Consider the following 19022-nt stretch of genomic DNA (forward strand, 5'->3'; position numbering starts at 1 on the left):
TACCCCTACATACTCGACACTAACACTCCCCCTCAAGCTGGAGAGTACATATCATATAATCCCAGCTTGTTACATATGTAGTCCACTCTACCCCAACTCAATCCTTTAGTAAAAAAATCTGCCCACTGGTTCCCTATGTTGACATATGCAGTGTCTTATCACTCCACTCAGAACCTTCTCTCTAACAAAGTGACAGTCAACCTCTATGTGCTTGGTTCTCTCATGAAACACCGAATTAGAGGAAATATGAATTGCAGCTTGATCGTCACAGTAGAGCTTCATCGTAGTATCAACAGTGTATCCCATCTCCTGTAGAAGGTTCCTTAGCCACACTAATTCACAAGTAGTATGTGCCATAGCTCTATATTCTGCCTCTGCACTGCTTGCCACAACTGTCTGCTTCTTGCTTTTCCATGTCACCAAATTACCCCCAAGAAAAGTGCAATAGCCTGTGGTAGATCTTCTATCAGATACAGAACCGGCCTAATCAGCATCAATATATCCTTCTATTTCAAGTTTTCCACCACTTCTGTATATCAAACCACGACTAGGAGCCCCCTTTAAATACCTTAAAATCCTTAGAACCGCATCCCAATGTGGAACTAGAGGTTTCTGCATGAACTGACTTACCACACTAACTGCGAATGAAATGTTTGGCTGAGTGATGGTTAGGTAGTTCAATTTACCTACCAGTCGTTGGTATCTACCAGGGTCTTCAAACACTTCACCCATTATCACCGCTCAGTTTAGTGTTTGTTTCCATAGGTGTTTCAACTGGTTTAGCGCCTAACAAACCTGTTTCTTCAAGCAAATCAAGAACATATTTCCTCTGACACAAGTTAATACCATACTTAGATCTTGCTACTTCTATCCCCAAGAAATACTTCAATTTACCAAGGTCCTTTTTCTGAAAATGTTCCTGCAGAAAAGTCTTCAACCTATCAATGCCCATTTTATCATTTTCGGTAATGACAATATCATCTACATACACCACCAATAGGATCTTCCCTACCTGAGAGTCATGACTGAAGACTGAATGGTCAACTTGGCACTGTTTCATACCAAACTTCTTTACCACCTCACTAAATCTGCCAAACCATGCTCGAGGAGACTGTTTAAGCCCATAAATGACCTTCAGTAGTCGGTACACCTTACCATCCTCCCCCTGAGCAATAAACCCCGGTGGTTGCTCCATATAGACCTCCTCGAGCAGATCACCATGCAAGAAGGCATTCTTGATATCAAGCTGATAGAGGGGCCAATCATACATCTAGCAAGAGAAACCACAAAACGGACTGAACCAATCTTAGCAACCGGGGAGAAAGTCTCTGTGTAATCAATACCATAGGTTTGGGAATACCCTTTGGCAACCGGTCTAGCTTTCATCCGCTCTACACTACCATCAAATAAGTACTTAACCATATAAACCCACTTACAACCAACAACCTGTTTACCAGGAGGAAGAGTGGTGAGTTCCCATGTATGATTATGGGCCATAGCTGAGAGTTCTTCCATCACACGACACCATCCTGGAGAGGCAAGGGCTTCCTGGACATCCTTAGGGATAACAACAGAGGATAACAAAGAGATAAACTGGCGATGGGAAGCGGAAAGGTGAGTCAGTGAAACATAATTAGAAATAGGATGAAGGGTACAACTGCGTTTACCTTTCTGCAAGGCAATGGGAAGATCAAGATTAGATATTGGGGTTGGGGTTGGTGTGGGAACAGTTGCAGGATCTGTCGACGATGATGAAGCTGGAGGAGGAGCCGGTACATGTGGGCGATGTGTATACACGTGATGGATAGGCGGTCGTTCAACAGGTGGTGGCACCAGAGGTAAGGACTTGGTCATAGATAGAACAAGAGGAACAAAATTCACAACTAGAAGAGGAAGGGGAGGAGGTGATGAAGAGGAAGAAACATCATCGGACCCCAAGAAGAATGGAGTAGACTCAAAGAAGGTAACATCAACACACACAAAGGAACGTCGAGAGTTAGGATGATAACACTTATACCCTTTCTGAGTCTGGGAATAGCCAAGGAAGATGCACTAAATAGATTGTGTATCTAACTTGTCCTTTCCTGGCCCCAGATTATGAATGAAGCAAAATACCCAAAAACTCGAGGAGAAAGAGGAAACGGAGACAAGGTAGGAAACAATGTGGGGAATGGAGAATGACCATCAAGGATAGATGTGCGCATCCGGTTAATCAAGAAGCAAGAAGTAAGCACTGCATCACTACAAAAAGGTTTGGGAAAATTCATGTGATGCATGAGGGATTGAGCTGTTTCCAAAAGATGACGATTCTTTCTCTCAACCACTCCGTTTTGTTGTGGGGTGTAGGTACACAAAGTTTGATGAATAATGCCATGTTTGTTTAGGTATTCTTGAAATGAGGAAGAGAAATATTCACGACCACTATCGAAACGAAAAATTTTAATGTGAACACCAAATTGGTTGTGAATCTCAGCATAAAATTTTTGGAAATTGTTAAACAATTCACTCCTTTCTTTCATTAAATAGAGCCACGTCATCCTTGAATAATCATCCACAAAAATAACAAAATATTTATATCCATTGTATGACATTACTTTATAAGGACCCTAAACATCTGAATGAACCAAAGAAAAAGGACTTGACATACGGTTATCAACTCTAGGACTAAAGGGAACACAATGATGTTTCCCCAACTGACACGACTTACAATCCAAAACAGACAAATGACCCAATGAAGGAACCAAAGGCTTCAAAACTTTCAGTGAAGGATGACCAAATCGATAGTGCCATTGGAGAGGAGAAAGAGATGATTGGAGAGTTGTTGACGTACTTCCACCATCATCAAGATAATACAATCCACCTGCTTCATGCCCTCCACCAATCTTCATCCCCGTTTTGAGATCCTGAAAAACACACGAAGAGGGGTAAAAGGTAATGGAGCAATTAAGAGACTTGGTCAACTTACTAACTGACATAAGATGAAAAGGAAATTTAGGGACATACAAAACTGAGGATAAGGATATAGGTTCCATGTTAACATTACCAACACCACAAATGGAAGATGTGGAACCACTAGCGAGGGTAACAGATTGTGATGTTGGGCAATGAGAAAGGGAAGAAAACACACTTGGAGTTCCAGTCATGTGATCGGAAGCTCCAAAATCAATAATCCAGGGATTGGGTGTGGATGCCAGACAAGCCATACCTGAGTGTGCGAGAGAGTGGCCGTTTTTTGCTGAGATGTGGCCTGAACAAACCTCTCATACTCATCATCTCCTTCCCAGTAACATATGTGGATGTAGAAGGTATCTGATCAACTGAATGATTCCTGTCTGAAGCTACTGTCACTAGTCACAACATGATTGGCCCAAGTTGAGGGTGGACCATGCAAGTCATAGCAATAACTAATGGTATGTCCATCCATACCACAATGTGTACACCTCCTCGGACCCGAACTACGTCATCTGCCATGGGCTCCCCCTGAATCTCGACCTCCAGTACGACCACCACTACGGTTATATGTAGGTCCATTACCACCACTCCGACCATATGCTGGTCCACTGCTGCCACTATAGCCAGACTGAACTCCCCGAGCTCCACCTCTAACACCACAGCCTCTGGATACTGCAAAGGCTGATCTATCAGAAACATTAGCGTTCTCGGTAGATGTAATGGAAATCCTCCTAAGTCGAGCAAACACCTCTTCTAAGGAAGGGAGAGCTGACCCTCATAGTATTTGAGCCTGCACTAGTTCATACTCAAATTTCAGGTCCACCAAAAAACGAGTCACATCAAGTTGTTCCCTCTGTTGTTGCTGAATTTTGACATCAGAAGTGAGGGGGTGATAAACATTCAATTCATTACGAACGTTTCTCATACTAGCATGGTACTCCTCAAGATTCTGATTACCCTATTGTAGATTAAAGTATTCCTGATACAACTGATATACTTTGGTTGTATTGTCTTGGCCCGAATACAGCTTCTTAGCATGGTCCCACACTTCTTTGGCAGTATCAAGAAACATGAAATTTACACTAATCTCGGGTTCCATACTACTCCATAACCATGTGATAATCTGTGCATCTGCTTGCTCCATATCATTATACTCATGAGAATCTGTGGAGGGTTTTTCGTCCCGTATGTGTTTCACCTTCTTCTTTGCCTTAAGAAAGACTTCTACAGATTTAGCCCAAGGTACATAATTTTCTCCATTCAGCGTAATGGAGGTCATTTGAACATTCAGGTAGTCAGTAGGAACCATCACACTAGTCTTGCTATCACTGTTGTCTCCCATTGCTGAATTCTGGTATTGCTGAATTCGGCACACTAGACCACACTACACACTGATTTCAACACTTACTATTGCTGTAAACTGCACTCTTTACACCACAAACCCTACCTCACAACTACTTGAAACTTCACCACACTGTTTGAGGAACACTTCCCCTTCGAATCACACTGAAAAATGCACAAACCCTAGCACACTACAATCAGAAATCCCACTATACAGTCTGAAACAGACTTATCATTTAATTCACACCAAGAAAATGCATAGAACCTCTTACTTGATCCCCCGAAAATCAGACCACACAAGGCACCCACTGCACCACACGAATCAGCTCTCTTCTCTTCATCGATTAGGGAAGGGCTTCTTAGAAACTGCAGCAACCGATAACAAACACCACAACTGGAGGCATAGAGGCCTCCAAGGGAAGAGGGCGATCACTGCTTTTCAGCCCTTTCCCTTATCTCCAACTGATGGCGAAGAAAGCAAGAGAAAACCCTAGACTGGGTGTGCAGAGAACAGCTAGGCAGATCTGATTTGCTCAGTTTTGCTCTGATACCATATTAGAGTTCGGCCTGCCTGTTAGATTGATAACAGTCAAGGAAAAAAGAGAAGAGAGAAAGAGAGAAAGGAGAAGAGTAGAAGAGAAGACAAGGAGGAAAAGGTCTGGTTCGAATGAGAGAAAAGTCAACCCTCCCATTCGGCCAGATTTGTTTTATATTACTAAAATATTGTGGAAAAGTGACATGTGCCCCTACTTAAGTTAGGGACATTAGATCTAACATAAACTTACACATCAGCACCTAAACATAAGCACAAAGACAGAAATACCCCTACATACTCGACACTAACAATTACCAACTACAACCAAGTGTGTATTGCCCTTCTTTCTTGTCTTAAACTTTTCAGGTTTCAAGTGACAATGAAGCTTTCAACATTTGTTCTTAGTATGTCTGGGCTTCTTGCAATATTCACAAATTACATCAACAGACCTCTCAATGATTATAGACTTACTATTGGTTTAGCCCTGTTAAGAAATCAAAAAGCCCTATTTTTCTTAACATATTTCCTGTACTTCTCCCCATCTTCTAGATCTTCCCACTCTAAGGCCTCCGAATGATCAATTTCTTCCCACAGGGACTGTAAGGAGGAGAAGTACATAGCTGCAGTCCTCTCCCCTGACACAAACGACAAGCCTCTCTACGGAGCCGATAAATCCTAACAATGTTTTTGGCTTGAGAATAGGTAGCCGTGACCCTATCCCAAATATCCTTAGCAGTGGATAAGAACATGTGGTTATGGGCCATTTGTGGCTGCATGGAGTTGTTTAAGGTGAAGCCAAAATAAGAAAGAAAGAAGAAGAGAAAAAAGGGAAAAGTAGTGAGTTATGAAGGTGTGTCTTGGGTTACTGTTCACACCAGAGACAGCCTTTATAATTTTGCTGAAAATACAAATTTTCCTTTACTTGGGCACCCAAATACAAAGGGGAAATAAAAACCCAAACAAGCCCTTTCATCATATTGCATATTCTCAACACTCCTACACTCCTCAGATTGTACTAAAGCATTGACCTCCTAGGCTGAAAGGAGATCCTTCCCAAAATTTGTACCTTGATTGATTTATACATGGGGTTCAACCCCAAAAGCAAGACAAATACCTGTTGTTGGGAGACAAGAGATTTATAAGCTTTTACATCTTCATCACATTTCCAATCCACATTTTGATAATGATCCAACTCCTTCCAAATCAAAGTCAAATCTGAGCAATACACAAAGAGACTCCTCTCCCCCTACTTACAAGTAGATGATTCAGCTTGCAATTGGTATGTTTTTGTATAGTGTTTCTGCTCCAAATAGGTAGATTTTGTCTGAGACTAGAAGCCACGATATCACCATACTATTCTCTTGGTTCCATTTCATGTTCAGCACTTCTTGATATAACCTATTTTTCCCCTTACCATTGATATAACCTATTTTCCCCCTACAATAATGTAAAGCTTAATTCTGTTACACCACTCAAGGTAGTTAAGTCCATCAAACGGAATTACAACCATAGAGAAATTCATATCCAACCCCCACTCAATCCATTTTGGTTAGAGGAAACACCAAAAATTGTAGAATTGAAGTCCATAGAGAAATTCATCTTCAGCCACAAACTCAGTTGAAGTCACTTTTAATACATTTCACCACTAAACTAAGAATAAGAATTGAAGTCACTTTTAATACAAGCCAGCACTAAGGAAAAATAAGAATTGAAGTCCACAGGAATTATTTCACCATCTGAGCACAAAGCAACACCACTAAACCAATGACAGCAATTGTTTTTCAAATCTAAACAAGTCCGACAACCACAGTCCAGCCCCACTCTAGGTTATTTGATCACCACGATCACAAAAAGGAATATACTACTGCTGCCGCACCAAAAGCAGGTCACACCTGACCTACGACTGCTCATACCTGATCACAGAGGATCACATGATCCACATAAGAGGTTCACCGGACCTACAACTACTCATACCTGGTCACGAAGGATTACACAATCCACATACAAACGTTGGGAACTGTTAAATCCCCTCGCAGCATTCAGCACCTTGTCCTTAGAGCTTTTATTTCTTGGCACACAACCAAGAAAAAGAGGAAAAAAGAAAACATTTCACCTAGAACCAATCGCAGGTGAGTTTCTTGAGTCTTAGTCTAGGAAAAACAGCAAGAGAAGGGAGAAACAAGAGCAGAAAAATATGAGAGCCTAAAAACAGAACTGGCAGGGCAAAATTACAAAGAAGTCCCTGTGGCCTAAGTAATAACAAATGTCAACAGTTAACATGTATATTTGATAGGTAATGATATTAAAGCATTTCATCAGATGGTGCATCTTCCTGCTCTATATCCAACCAAAAGCTACAAAGAGTGACCATTTACAGATTTTCATACATAGCTATCGCTTTAGCAAGATGATCTGCTATTGCATTATCTGACCTTGTAACAAAGACAATGAACTGTGAGGAAAGGAAAAGGTGCTTCTTTATTTCAAACCATTCACTGGCCTATTGAGGTAAACCAATTTCTACTCAAAGCCTTTTCTTGTGGTTCAATCCCCCCAAGGTGAAGGTGTTCTGTTGGGAAGTTGGTAATCAAATTATTAATACTAGTGAAAGGCTCCAAAAAAAAGTGGAAAAGCCAGTGTCTCTCCCCTTGTGTGTATTCTATGCTTGAGAAGTGAGGAAAACGCTAACCATCTTTTGCATCTCTGTTATGCTACTCAGCTTTGGAAACACATATTCTCTATGGAAGGGGGCATCTGAATTGCCCAATCAGATGTTATGGAGCTGTTCAATACAAATTTAATGGCATGCAAAACCTGAAGACAGAAATTATTATGGCAGTGTACACAGGCAACAGTGATTTGGAGTTTGTGGAACAAAACAAAATGCAAGAACTTTTGAAGGTAAAGCATTAAGGATCAAGAGGTTGATTGATCTTATTATGGTAAGGGTTGCTCATTGAATTGGTGAGTGATGATTTTAAAGGATTCACCTTAAATGATCTTCTAATAGGGTGGAAAATAATCCAGGGGAGTCTGGAGTTGGGGTGCAATAAGAGATCATAACAGAAATATTTTGAGCTTTTCTGGCTCAATTGAACAAGGCAATTCTGTAGCTAAATGCTGGCCTTGAATGATGAGTATGAATGGTATGCAAGATGTTAAAGTGGAGGGTGACTACTATAAGCCATAATTCACTGGATGAAGAAACAAGAGGAGATTCCTTGGAGTTTCAGACCTTCAGTTAGGCAAAATTCCTATGTAGCAGTGTGAATAGCTGATTCATCTGAGTGCCTAGAAGTGCTAATGCTTTCGTTGATTTTTTAGCAAGAACAGGGGCTATAAGGGATCATATGGAGTAAGTATTACCAGGGATAGGTATCAATTTGTAACACTATTAGTTCTTATATGACTTAGCTTTATACTCCTTTGTTCTGCTGCCCACTTTCTTTGGAAGTGTGAGAGAACAAGAATTGGAAGAAATTGATATCTTTTTCAACTGAGAAAATAGTACATATATATACAGCCTTGTAGATACTAAAATAGGAAGAAAATCAACTACCTCCTCCAAGAATAATTCCTATAATCAAGCTATTCCTAATTGGGCTAATACTCCATAATTACAGCCTATAATTACAACCTATAATCTCGTAACACTCCCCCTCAAGATGGAGCATAGATGTCAATCATGCCCAGCTTGTTACAAATATAAGAAACCCGAGCTCCATTAAGAGCTTTTGTAAAGATATCTCTTAACTGCTCTCCAGTCTTCACATAAGCTGTAGAGATCAAGTTTTGTTGAATTTTCTCACGAACGAAATGATAGTCTATCTCAATATGTTTAGTTCGTTCATGAAAAACTGGATTCGAAGCAATATGAATCGCAGCTTGATTATCGCACCATAGTTTTGCTAGAACTAAGACTTTAAGACCGACCTCAGTTAAGAGTTGAGAAACCCACATAACTTCACACGAAGCTTGTGCCATTGCTCTATACTTAGATTCTACACTAGATCGCGACACCACATTTTGCTGCTTACTCTTCCACGAAACCAGATTACCACCAACAAAAACACAATAGCCAGTAGTGGACCTTCGATCAATCTTGGAACTCGCCCAGTCCGCATCGGAAAAACACTCAATATTACTGTGACCATGATTCCGATACAGTATCCCCCGTCTAGGAGCTCCTTTCAAGTAACACAAGATTTGTTCTAAGGCTGCCCAATGATGCACTGTAGGAGAGGACATAAATTGACTTACAATACTAACTGAGTAAGCAATGTCAGGACGAGTCACTATGAGATAGTTCAACTTTCCAACTAATCTTCTATATCGTTCAGGATCATCAAAAGCATCTCCATCCTTTGTGAATTGCTGGTTAGGAAGCATTGGAGTACTGCATGGTTTGACTCCCAGTTTCCCAGTTTCTGTTAACAGGTCCAAAACATACTTCCTCTGAGACAGAAAAATGCCTCTTTTACTCCTTGCCACCTCAATCCCCAAGAAGTACTTTAGGTGCCCCAAATCTTCAGTATTGAATTGGCTCTGCAAGAAGGATTTCAAGGATGAGATTCCCTGCGTGTCACTCCCAGTGATAACAATATCATCTACATATACAACAAGTAGAATGATGCGAAATGTGGACTACTTATAGAAAACAATATGGTCAGATCTGCTCTTCCTCATCCCAAACCTCTCTACTGTCTGACTGAATTTTCCAAACCAAGCTCGAGAACTCTGTTTTAGTCCATACAGCGATTTTCGAAGACGACAAACTTTCCCAAACTCCCCCTGAGCAACAAACCCAGGTGGTTGCTCCATATAAACCTCCTCTTGAAGATCTCCATGCAGGAAAGCATTTTTAATATCAAGTTGGTAAAGTGGCCAATCATATGTAGTAGCTGCCAGAGAAATAAATAATCGAACTGAAGTCAATTTTGCCACAGGGGAGAAAGTATCAGAATAGTCCACTCCATATGTCTGTGCATAGCCTTTGGCCACCAGGCGAGCCTTTAGGCAAGCCACTGATCCATCAGAATTAAATTCGACTGCAAAGACCCACTTGCATCCAACCGCTTTCTTACCAGCAGGTAAATCGACCAGATCCCAAGTACCATTCTCAGTCATGGCATTCATTTCCTCAAGCATGGCATCACGCCACCCAGGATGGGATAAGGCCTGGTGAATAGATTTGGGAATCCCTACAGAATCAAGAGAGGCAACAAACGAACAAGAAGTAGAGGACAAACGATCATAGGTAACATAAGAGGAAATTGGATAAGTACATTGACGTTTACCTTTCCGAAGAGCAATAAGTAGATCAATGTCACTGGGCATTGGATCCGATGACGAAGAAGAGACCGGTGTCGGACTTGTCACAGGAGGATTAGGTCGTCGAGAATAGACATGAGTAATAGGTGGTTTTGGTTGAGAAGGTGGTGGTGGTGGTATTGAAACAACACTAGAGTTTGGACCGGTGACATGATACACTAGTAGATCATCATCCTCTTGTGGACACACAGGTGTAGATGGAGCGGTAAAGAAAGGAAGATGTTCATGGAATGTAACATCAGCTGACACAAGATACCTGTTCAAGAGAGGAGAAAAACACCTATACCCTTTTTGGAGACGAGAGTATCCCAGGAAGACACATTTTAATGACTTGGGGTCCAAGGAAACCTGCGGACGAACATCACGAACAAAACAAGAACATCCAAAGATACGAGGTTCAACAGGAAACACAGATTTATTAGGAAACAAAATCTTATAAGGAATCTAATCATTTAGAACAGTGGAGGGCATGCGATTAATCAAAAAACACGCTGTAGAAACAACATCAACCCAAAACTGTTTAGGAACATGTGTTTGAAATAAAAGAGCCCTGGCAGTTTCAAGAAGATGTCTATTTTTCCTCTCAGCCACTCCATTTTGAGATGGAGTATCAACACAAGATGATTGATGGAGTATTCCATTCTGAGCCATGTAGGTCTGAAAGGAATCAGAGAAATATTCTTTGGCATTATCACTTCGCAATGTTTGTACAGACACATCAAACTGGGTTTTTATTTCAGCACAAAAGGTTTTAAAATGTGAAAGCAACTCAGGACGAGATTTCATTAAATAAAGCCAAGTCATACAAGAAAAATCATCCACAAAGGTAACAAAATATCGAAATCCAGTCTTAGACATAATGGGACAAGGCCCCCAAACATATGAATGTACTAACTCAAAAGCATGACTAGCCCTTTTATTAACTCGAGAAACAGACGATAGACGATGATGTTTTGCAAACTGACAAGACTCACAATCTAAAGAAGATACATCATGAAATTGAGGGCATAACTTCTTTAGCAAAGGTAAAGAAGGATGCCCCAACCGACAATGTGCTTCAAAAGGGGATAAAGTACTGGAATAGGCAATGGTCCGGGGTTCCTGGGTATCCAAAATGTACTGACCTCCTGATTCTCGTCCTTTACCAATAATCCTCTTCGTCATAAGATCCTAAAACAGACAATGATCAGGAAAGAATGAGATACAACAATTAAGAGTACGTGTGAGTTTGCTAATAGATACCAAATTAAAAGAAAATTTTGGTAAACTCAATACGGATGACAAAGAAAGTGTTGGTGTGGGATTGATAGTGCTAGAACCAAGGACAAAAGAAATAGAACCATCTGCTAAGGTGACTAAAGAAGGAAAAGTGTGTGATTGGAAAGTGGAAAAGAGACTAGGATTACCTGTCATATGATCTGTTGCACCAGAATCAATGACCCACTGAGAGGAAGAAGAAAGAAGACATGTATTGGTTTTACCTGACTCAGCAAGGGCAGTGATGGACTGAGAGGAGTTCTTTAATGCCTCTTGATATTGGGTAAATTTCGCATATTCATCTGCAGAAATTGTAATGGTCTGATCTGACGATGGATGAGGAGCATCACTCGTAGTTACAACATGAGCTGACTAAGACCCAGAAGACTTCTGGTTTTTCTTTAGCAATTTCTAGCAAGTCCTTTTAGTGTGACCTAGTTCATGACAATAGTAGCAAACTACTCCCCCTGTTTCCTGAGTTCCAGCATTCCGACCACTATTACTGCCACCTTTGCTACTATTCTAAGAACGAGACCGGCCAGTTGATCCACTATTCTGACTAACCAGTGCACTAGGTTGTTGTACAGGTGAGGTATGGGAACTAGTATCTGTACGAAGGACCCTAGTAAAGACCTCCTCTAAAGAGGTAATCTCAGGATTAGACAGAATCTGTGACTTAGCACCATCAAATTGAGGATTAAGGCCAGCCAGAAAACTCATGATAGCCATCTGTTCACGTTGAGTCTGCTGAACTTTGATATCAGTACTGAAAGGTAACAAGGCGTTCAATTCCTCATAAGTGCGTTTGAAATTCATGAAATAGGTCTAAAGAGACTGATCCTGTTGTTCAGCCCGATAGAATGCCTTGCAAACATCAAAAATACGGGAAATATTTTCTTTACCAGAGAACGGAAAAGCCAAATATTCCATTAGTTCTTTTACAAACTCACAGTGAGAGACATGATTGGCGTACTCATTCTCAATAGAACTACGGATTTGCAAAAACAATTGAGCGTCAACCCTTAGCCATTCAGTACGAGTCTCATCAGTAGGAGGGTCCTTAGTTAGATGGTTGTCCTTAGAGATACTTCGTAAATACAAACGAACAGTCTTACTCCAGTCTAAATAATTAGTTCAGTTTAGTTTTTGTTCAGTGATTTTAGACAGAATGGGGATAACACTAGGCATAGCCCAGTTCTTCTGTTCAACCGCCATCATAAACACAAGAAAATAGACTTTTGACAACCAGCAAAGCCAATAAAACACACTTAAACAGAATCGACAGCAGATGCAACACCCAAACAACAAGAAATCACAACTGGCAGCACCGAAATATCAACTGTATAAAAAAGAACAGAGAAGAAAGACTTTCCTGATGGGCAAACAAACACCACAGGAGTAACACCGAGGCTGAGGGGATCGTCGGAAAGTGAAGGTGGGTCCGTCACACGCGCTTCCACGCTCCGGCGCGTGACCGAGGGGCAGAAACTGGTGGCGGCGCATGTGGCTCACTCGCTGGGTTTCCGGCGATGCGACTTGGTGGGTAGGCCGATCTGGGGATTCCACTTCCACTGGTAGGGGTAGTGAGATGCAGATGTCACTCGGAATGGATGACCTAGAGATCGCAGCTGCTGCTCACTTGGGCAGCAACGGGAAGAAAACCAGAAATTAATTTCAGACTGGAATTGGTGTCTCCAGCTCTGATACCATGTGAGAGAACAAGAATTGGAAGAAATTGATATCTTTTTCAACTGAGAAAATAGTACATATATATACAGCCTTGTAGATACTAAAATAGGAAGAAAATCAACTACCTCCTCCAAGAATAATTCCTATAATCAAGCTATTCCTAATTGGGCTAATACTCCATAATTACAGCCTATAATTACAACCTATAATCTCGTAACAGGCAGTTGGGAGTTGCTTTTAATGAAATATAAATGCTATTTATCTAAAAAATAACTGCCAGGAAAGGCCTTCATCCATCTGATGACAACTTGGAGATCGATTTCTTTCTTAGAAGTTAAACTCTGTTTAGAGTTCCTTAAATCAAGTAGGGGCTGTGTCACAATTACTCTTAACTTCTTTTTTGTAAGTTCTCCCCATTTAAATATCCTTAATTTTTTTGGGGGAAAGTGTATTAGGTGTACCTTAATTTTTAGGAATCCCATGTTTGAGATAATTTTCAAAAAAAAAAAAAAACAGGTTATGTTGCATTATCTCTTTAATATTTAAATGGTTTAATGGTATTTTCTGTTTCTCATGTTTAGATTGTTGGGTGAGTTTGATTAATGACTTTTTTGTTATGTGCAGATTGTGGTATGGAAGTTTCTTCGAAGATCAAAAGGTTCAGATGTTCTGGGTACCAAACAAGCATTGCTTTTCATTGTGTTGCTTCAATATATACCCAGATTTACCCGGCTGGTACCCTTGACTGCAGAATTGAAAAGGACTGCCGGTGTCTTTGCTGAAACTGCCTGGGCTGGTGCTGCATACTATTTGCTGTGGTATATGCTTGCTAGTCATGTAAGTTGGCATATTTTGGTCTTGGAATGTCATTTATCTAATAGCTTTGTTTCAATGTGGACATGCTATTTTGGTTTATTTCTAGGGGTGATCATTTCAGCCCGGCCCTGCCCAGCCTGCACAAGCCTGACCTAGAAATTCCAGGCTTGGGTCTAGGTTTTCTGTTCAGGCCCTGCCCAACCCCGGCATATTTAAATATATGTATTTTATACAAAGTATATATACGTATATATGCTCTTTTATGTCATATTATATATTTTATATATAAATATTATACTATGAGATTTATAATATATATATATATATATATTATGTAATATTCTATATTATATAATGTATAAAGTAAATTTAAGCCTGGGCCAGACCTAGGCCATAGCCCTTATCAAATCCCAGCCTGGGCTGACCCATGCTCACCCCTATATATTTCTCTATTGTATTGAGCATATTCTCACTTCTTTCTTATCTAAGAGCATTCTGGTCTTTTTATCCTTTAATATTTATATAAATATAGAATAGGATGCTGATGCCCCCATTCTTCATGTTCATTGAGTTCTCTCTTCTTCTCTTTCACACCTTCTTTTCTTCTTCTCCCTTGCATTGAACACTTGGTAGACCATTTAGATTAACCCAAGTTGGTTTCGTAGCCAAAAGAGAAACAAGATTGGATTTTTTTTTCTTTTGCTCTAGACAATTGGACTTTTCAGAAACATTCATCTAGTTGCCTTCCCAAATAGAGAATCCTTGCCATCCACCCTTGCAGGTGATCTGTCCTTTGATGCCTGGTAGAGCAGGATTGAATTTTGGAGCATTTTTTGAGTTCTCAAACTGATTTGAGAGGTTTTTCTTTTGTGATTTTTGGTGAAAAATAATAAAAAAAATAGTTTTTCATATTCTGATTTGTGTGATCTTGTGAGTTAATGAAAGCATATGGGATCTGAAGTTCTTGGTTTGGTGGTTGAGTATAGGAGAAAGGCACAATGACAGTCTACCTGAAAGAGATGGCCTTGTAGGAGGAGCTTTTGGTGAGCTGAGAAAGGTTACAAGAGAAGGGTTTCTTAGATCAGAGATCTGAGACCAGGGAGAAGAAGGCTGGGAGCAGAGAAAGGTATCAGACTTACGAGAGACAGAGCTTACACAAGGCTGGGTTGTGAATATTTCTTGAGGGGGGGTTCTCAGAAATCCCATATTTAGGAAAATATCTAAAGATTCCCTAGGGAAGGGAGGGAAACTTTCCCATTTTAGGGAAGTTGTTACAAGTTTGTTAGATCTAAGACCAATGTTTTAAGACACAGAGGCATGATGTGAGGCGTTCCACTACCTAGAGGTGTGAGGCGTAGTTCAGAATGTAAGAGACGTAAGCCTCTCAAACACAAGGAGGCACAAACCTCCTTCAGATGAGGGGGAGGAGGAAGAAGAGGAAGGAGGATCTCATTTTTCTTTATTTTTAATAAAAATCTTTCCTTCCATTTCCTTTTCTTTTCTTTCTTTTCTCTTTTTTTCTTCACGTTCTTTCTTTTTCTATCCCTTCCCTTTCTTTTCTTTCCTTTTTCTTTTTTTTTTTTTTGTCTCTATATATGAGGGGTGTGTGAGGCCCATGAGTTATATGCCTCTAGATGATATTTCTGGCATGTTTCTTATATTTAGATGACCAGCATTTCCTACTAGTAAGTTCAGAGATAATCTCTAGGGTCCTCTAATTTGGTTTGTATCTACAATAACAAATCTAGGGATGAGCCTGTCACCGAAGTACTAACCAACTGAATTTTTTGCCTGTGAGTTAAGTTGCTAAACTCTAGGCACTTGCCATTCATCATGTAATTTCATGGATTCGCTCTTGCCTTTTGGTCTAATGAGCTAAATTGCAGTCAGTATGCTCTTAAATTTTATGGAGCACATCTGACCTATACTAGATGTAATATCCACAGATAGTTGGGGCTTTTTGGTACTTGCTAGCTGTTGAACGCAATGATGCATGCTGGCATAAAGCTTGTATTACTAATACAGTTGGAAATGTAACTTGCAACACAAATTACTTGTATTGTGGCAACCGGCATATGCAAGGCTACAGTGAATGGCGACAAATCAGTACAGATGTTCTTAATAGAGTTTGTTCTGCAGAAGGTGACGATCCACCATTTAACTTTGGAATCTATACACTGGCTTTGACCTCTGGTATTGTCACATCCAGGAACTTCCCAACCAAATTCTGCTTTTGTTTGTGGTGGGGTCTACAAAACTTGAGGTAATTCACCCCTCTTGTTCGTTTATTTCTTTCTGTTATTCTACAAGACTCAAATTTTGGGATATTTAGGAGTGTTATCCATTAGAAAATTCTATATTACCTTTTTGGTTAATTAGGATCCAAGATACCATTGCAGTAGAATGTAAGGTTGGTCTATGCCAATAGTAGAGTTTTTCCTATAGATTTCTGGCATGTTAGCTGTTGACATGACACCTGCACAAATATGTAATGAATGCATAATTGGACATTCTGGGCTTATAAACCTTTATTTATTTCTAAAATTACAAGTAGGTAAATGCACAGCATTGCAGTTCAGGTGTTACCTGGGACATTTATTCTTTTCTTATATTTGGTAATTTCTGAAGTGCAGAAACACAAATATTTGGATGCCTACTTACATGGGTATATTGTTATATAGCATTATCTACATTTCATGATTTTAAGGGTCTGTCATGTCTGAATCGGGAACCTCATCTCTTTGTTTAAAATCATGTTGAAGAGATGTTGAAGAAGAAGAAGAAGAAGAAGAAGAAGAAGAAGAAGAAGAAGGAAGAAGGAAGAAGGAAGAAGGAGGAGAAGAAGAAGAAGAAGAAGAAGAAGAAGAAGAAGAAGAAGAAGTGTCGAGAATGCTTTGTGTGGCACTGTTCACACCAAGAGACTTTTCATTTCTTCTTCATAAGCAAAATTACAAAGGTTCCCTTGAATGGGCACCCAAGTACAAAAACACAAAAGGAAAGAAATGCCATCATACTCTTAACACTCCCCCTCAAGCTGAGCATAGATATTTATCATGCCCAGCTTGTTCAAATTGTTGTCGAGCTTTGATTTGGGAACACCTTTAGTAAGACAATCAGCCAATTGGTCTTCAGACCACACATAAGGTAGACAAATCTCTTTACTGGCAACTCTTTCTCTAATGAAATGTCGATCAACCTCTATATGCTTTGTACGATCATGTTGAATAGGGTTGTGGGCTATGCTTATGGCAGCTTGGTTGTCACAATATAATATCATTGGAGTATCAGTTTGCGCTACCATTTCTTTCAACAAGTTCTTCAACCACAACAATTCTGAGACTCCATGTGCCATAGCTCTGTGCTCTGCCTCTGTACTAGATTGAGCCATAACCGATTGTTTCTTACTTCTCCAAGATACAACATTACCACCCACCAAAGTACAAAAGCCAGAAGTAGACCGCCTATCATCAATAGAACCTACCCAGTCAACATCAGAATAGGCCTCTACCTTCATATGCCCATGATTAGAATACAATATCCCCTTTCTTGGACATCCCTTCAATTAGGCAAGTATTCTATTCACTGCTTGCATATGAAATGATCTAGGCTTGTGCATGTATTGGCTGACAACATTCACAGCATATGATATATCTGGTCTAGTCAGACACAAGTAGAGAAGGCGACCAACAAGTGAAGAAGAACATCTCCATCATCAACTCCCAGCTTATGATTGGGATCAGTTGGAGTTCCATCTGGTTTACAATCCAATTTTTCTACCTCCCGAAGCAAATCAAGGACATATTTCCTCTGAGAAATATAAATGCCCCTCTTTGACCTTGCTACCTCAATCCCTAGGAAATACCGGAGATTTCCGAGATCCTTAATTTCAAATTCAGTAGCAAGGAAAGACTTCAGTTCAGCAATCCCAGAGATATCATCCCTTATGATAACAATATCATCAACATATACAATAAACATAGTTATGTTTCCATTTGCTCTCCTAATAAACAGGGTATGGTCAACTTGTAACTGTGAGAAGTCAACTTTTAAGATAGCTTTCCTGAATCTGTTAAACCAAGCTTGAGGGAACTATTTAAGGCCATAAAGGGATTTCTTCAAACGACAAACCTTTCCTTCACTCCTAAGGATGTTCACTCCTGGAGGAAGTTCCATGTAAACTTCTTCCTGAAGGTCTCCATTAAGGAAGGCATTCTTAACATTCATTTGATACAAGGGCCAAGAATAGTGGGCTGCAAGAAACATGATAACTCGGATTGAATTCATCTTGGCTACTGGCTCAAATGTTTCCTAGTAATCAATGCCATAGGACTGGGTGTACCCTTTTTCCACAAGTCGAGCTTTGTACATTTCAATTGAGCCATCAGCTTTATGCTTCACTGTGTAAACCCACTTGCATCCAATAGGAATTTTGCCTTATGGAAGAGAAACAATTTCCCATGTCTGTTTTTTTTTTTTTGAGTGCCTCCATTTCCTGGTTCATAGCATCCTTCCAATGAGAAAACTACACTGCCTCAATAACATTGTAAGGGATAAAAACAGAAGCAATAGAAGAGATATAGGCACAATAAGAGGGTGACTAAGTATCATAAGACACATAGTTTGAGATAGGATACTTAGCACATGTTCGTCTTGCTTTACAAATTGCAATAGGAAGGTTGAGGTCAGAATCTACAAGAGGAGGTTCAACAATAGATTCAACACAAGCATTCGAAACAAAAAGAGGTTCAGAATCCAAATTACCTGAGTCCAGGAGGTCAAATTCTAATGGACATTCAATCTCTAGAGTATCCTCTTTCTTCGTCTGACGAACCACTGATGTCAAGACCGAGGAATAGGAGGAGGCACGAGAGGACTACTACGATCATAGGGAGGAGGAGGAGGAGAAGAAGGATTAACAACATCAATTGCAGGAATTAGCATACAAAAGGGAGTCCGATCTTCATTAACATCCTCCCCCTGAAGAGAAGGACGAGAGACAGAGAAAAAGGGAGTAGACTCAAAGAATGTGACATCTTTGGACACTTACCTTTTTCCAGAACAAGGGTCATAACAATGATACCTCTTTTGAACTGAAGAATAT

At 40.1% G+C, this 19022-nt stretch overlaps 1 protein-coding gene across 34 annotated transcripts in view; it reads left to right on the forward strand.

Annotated features, from left to right (window-relative positions):
* LOC104610268 (putative cyclic nucleotide-gated ion channel 5) overlaps positions 1 to 19022 on the forward strand; it is a 132663-nt gene that overhangs the window by 71083 nt on the left and 42558 nt on the right. For 29 of the 34 annotated variants that reach the window (XM_088890605.1, XM_088890622.1, XM_088890714.1 and 26 more), the window contains 2 exons: positions 13730 to 13942; positions 15868 to 16184. In XM_088890605.1, the coding sequence (XP_088746731.1) occupies positions 13730 to 13942; positions 15868 to 16184 (530 nt within the window). The remainder of the gene's footprint in view (positions 1 to 13729; positions 13943 to 15867; positions 16185 to 19022) is intronic. The other 5 variants (XM_088890679.1, XM_088890689.1, XM_088890685.1 and 2 more) reach the window with 2 other exon arrangements.

The sequence above is a fragment of the Nelumbo nucifera genome, chromosome 1 (assembly GCF_055504915.1).
Source record: "Nelumbo nucifera cultivar China Antique chromosome 1, China Antique-T2T, whole genome shotgun sequence".
NCBI classification, from domain to species: domain Eukaryota; kingdom Viridiplantae; phylum Streptophyta; class Magnoliopsida; order Proteales; family Nelumbonaceae; genus Nelumbo; species Nelumbo nucifera.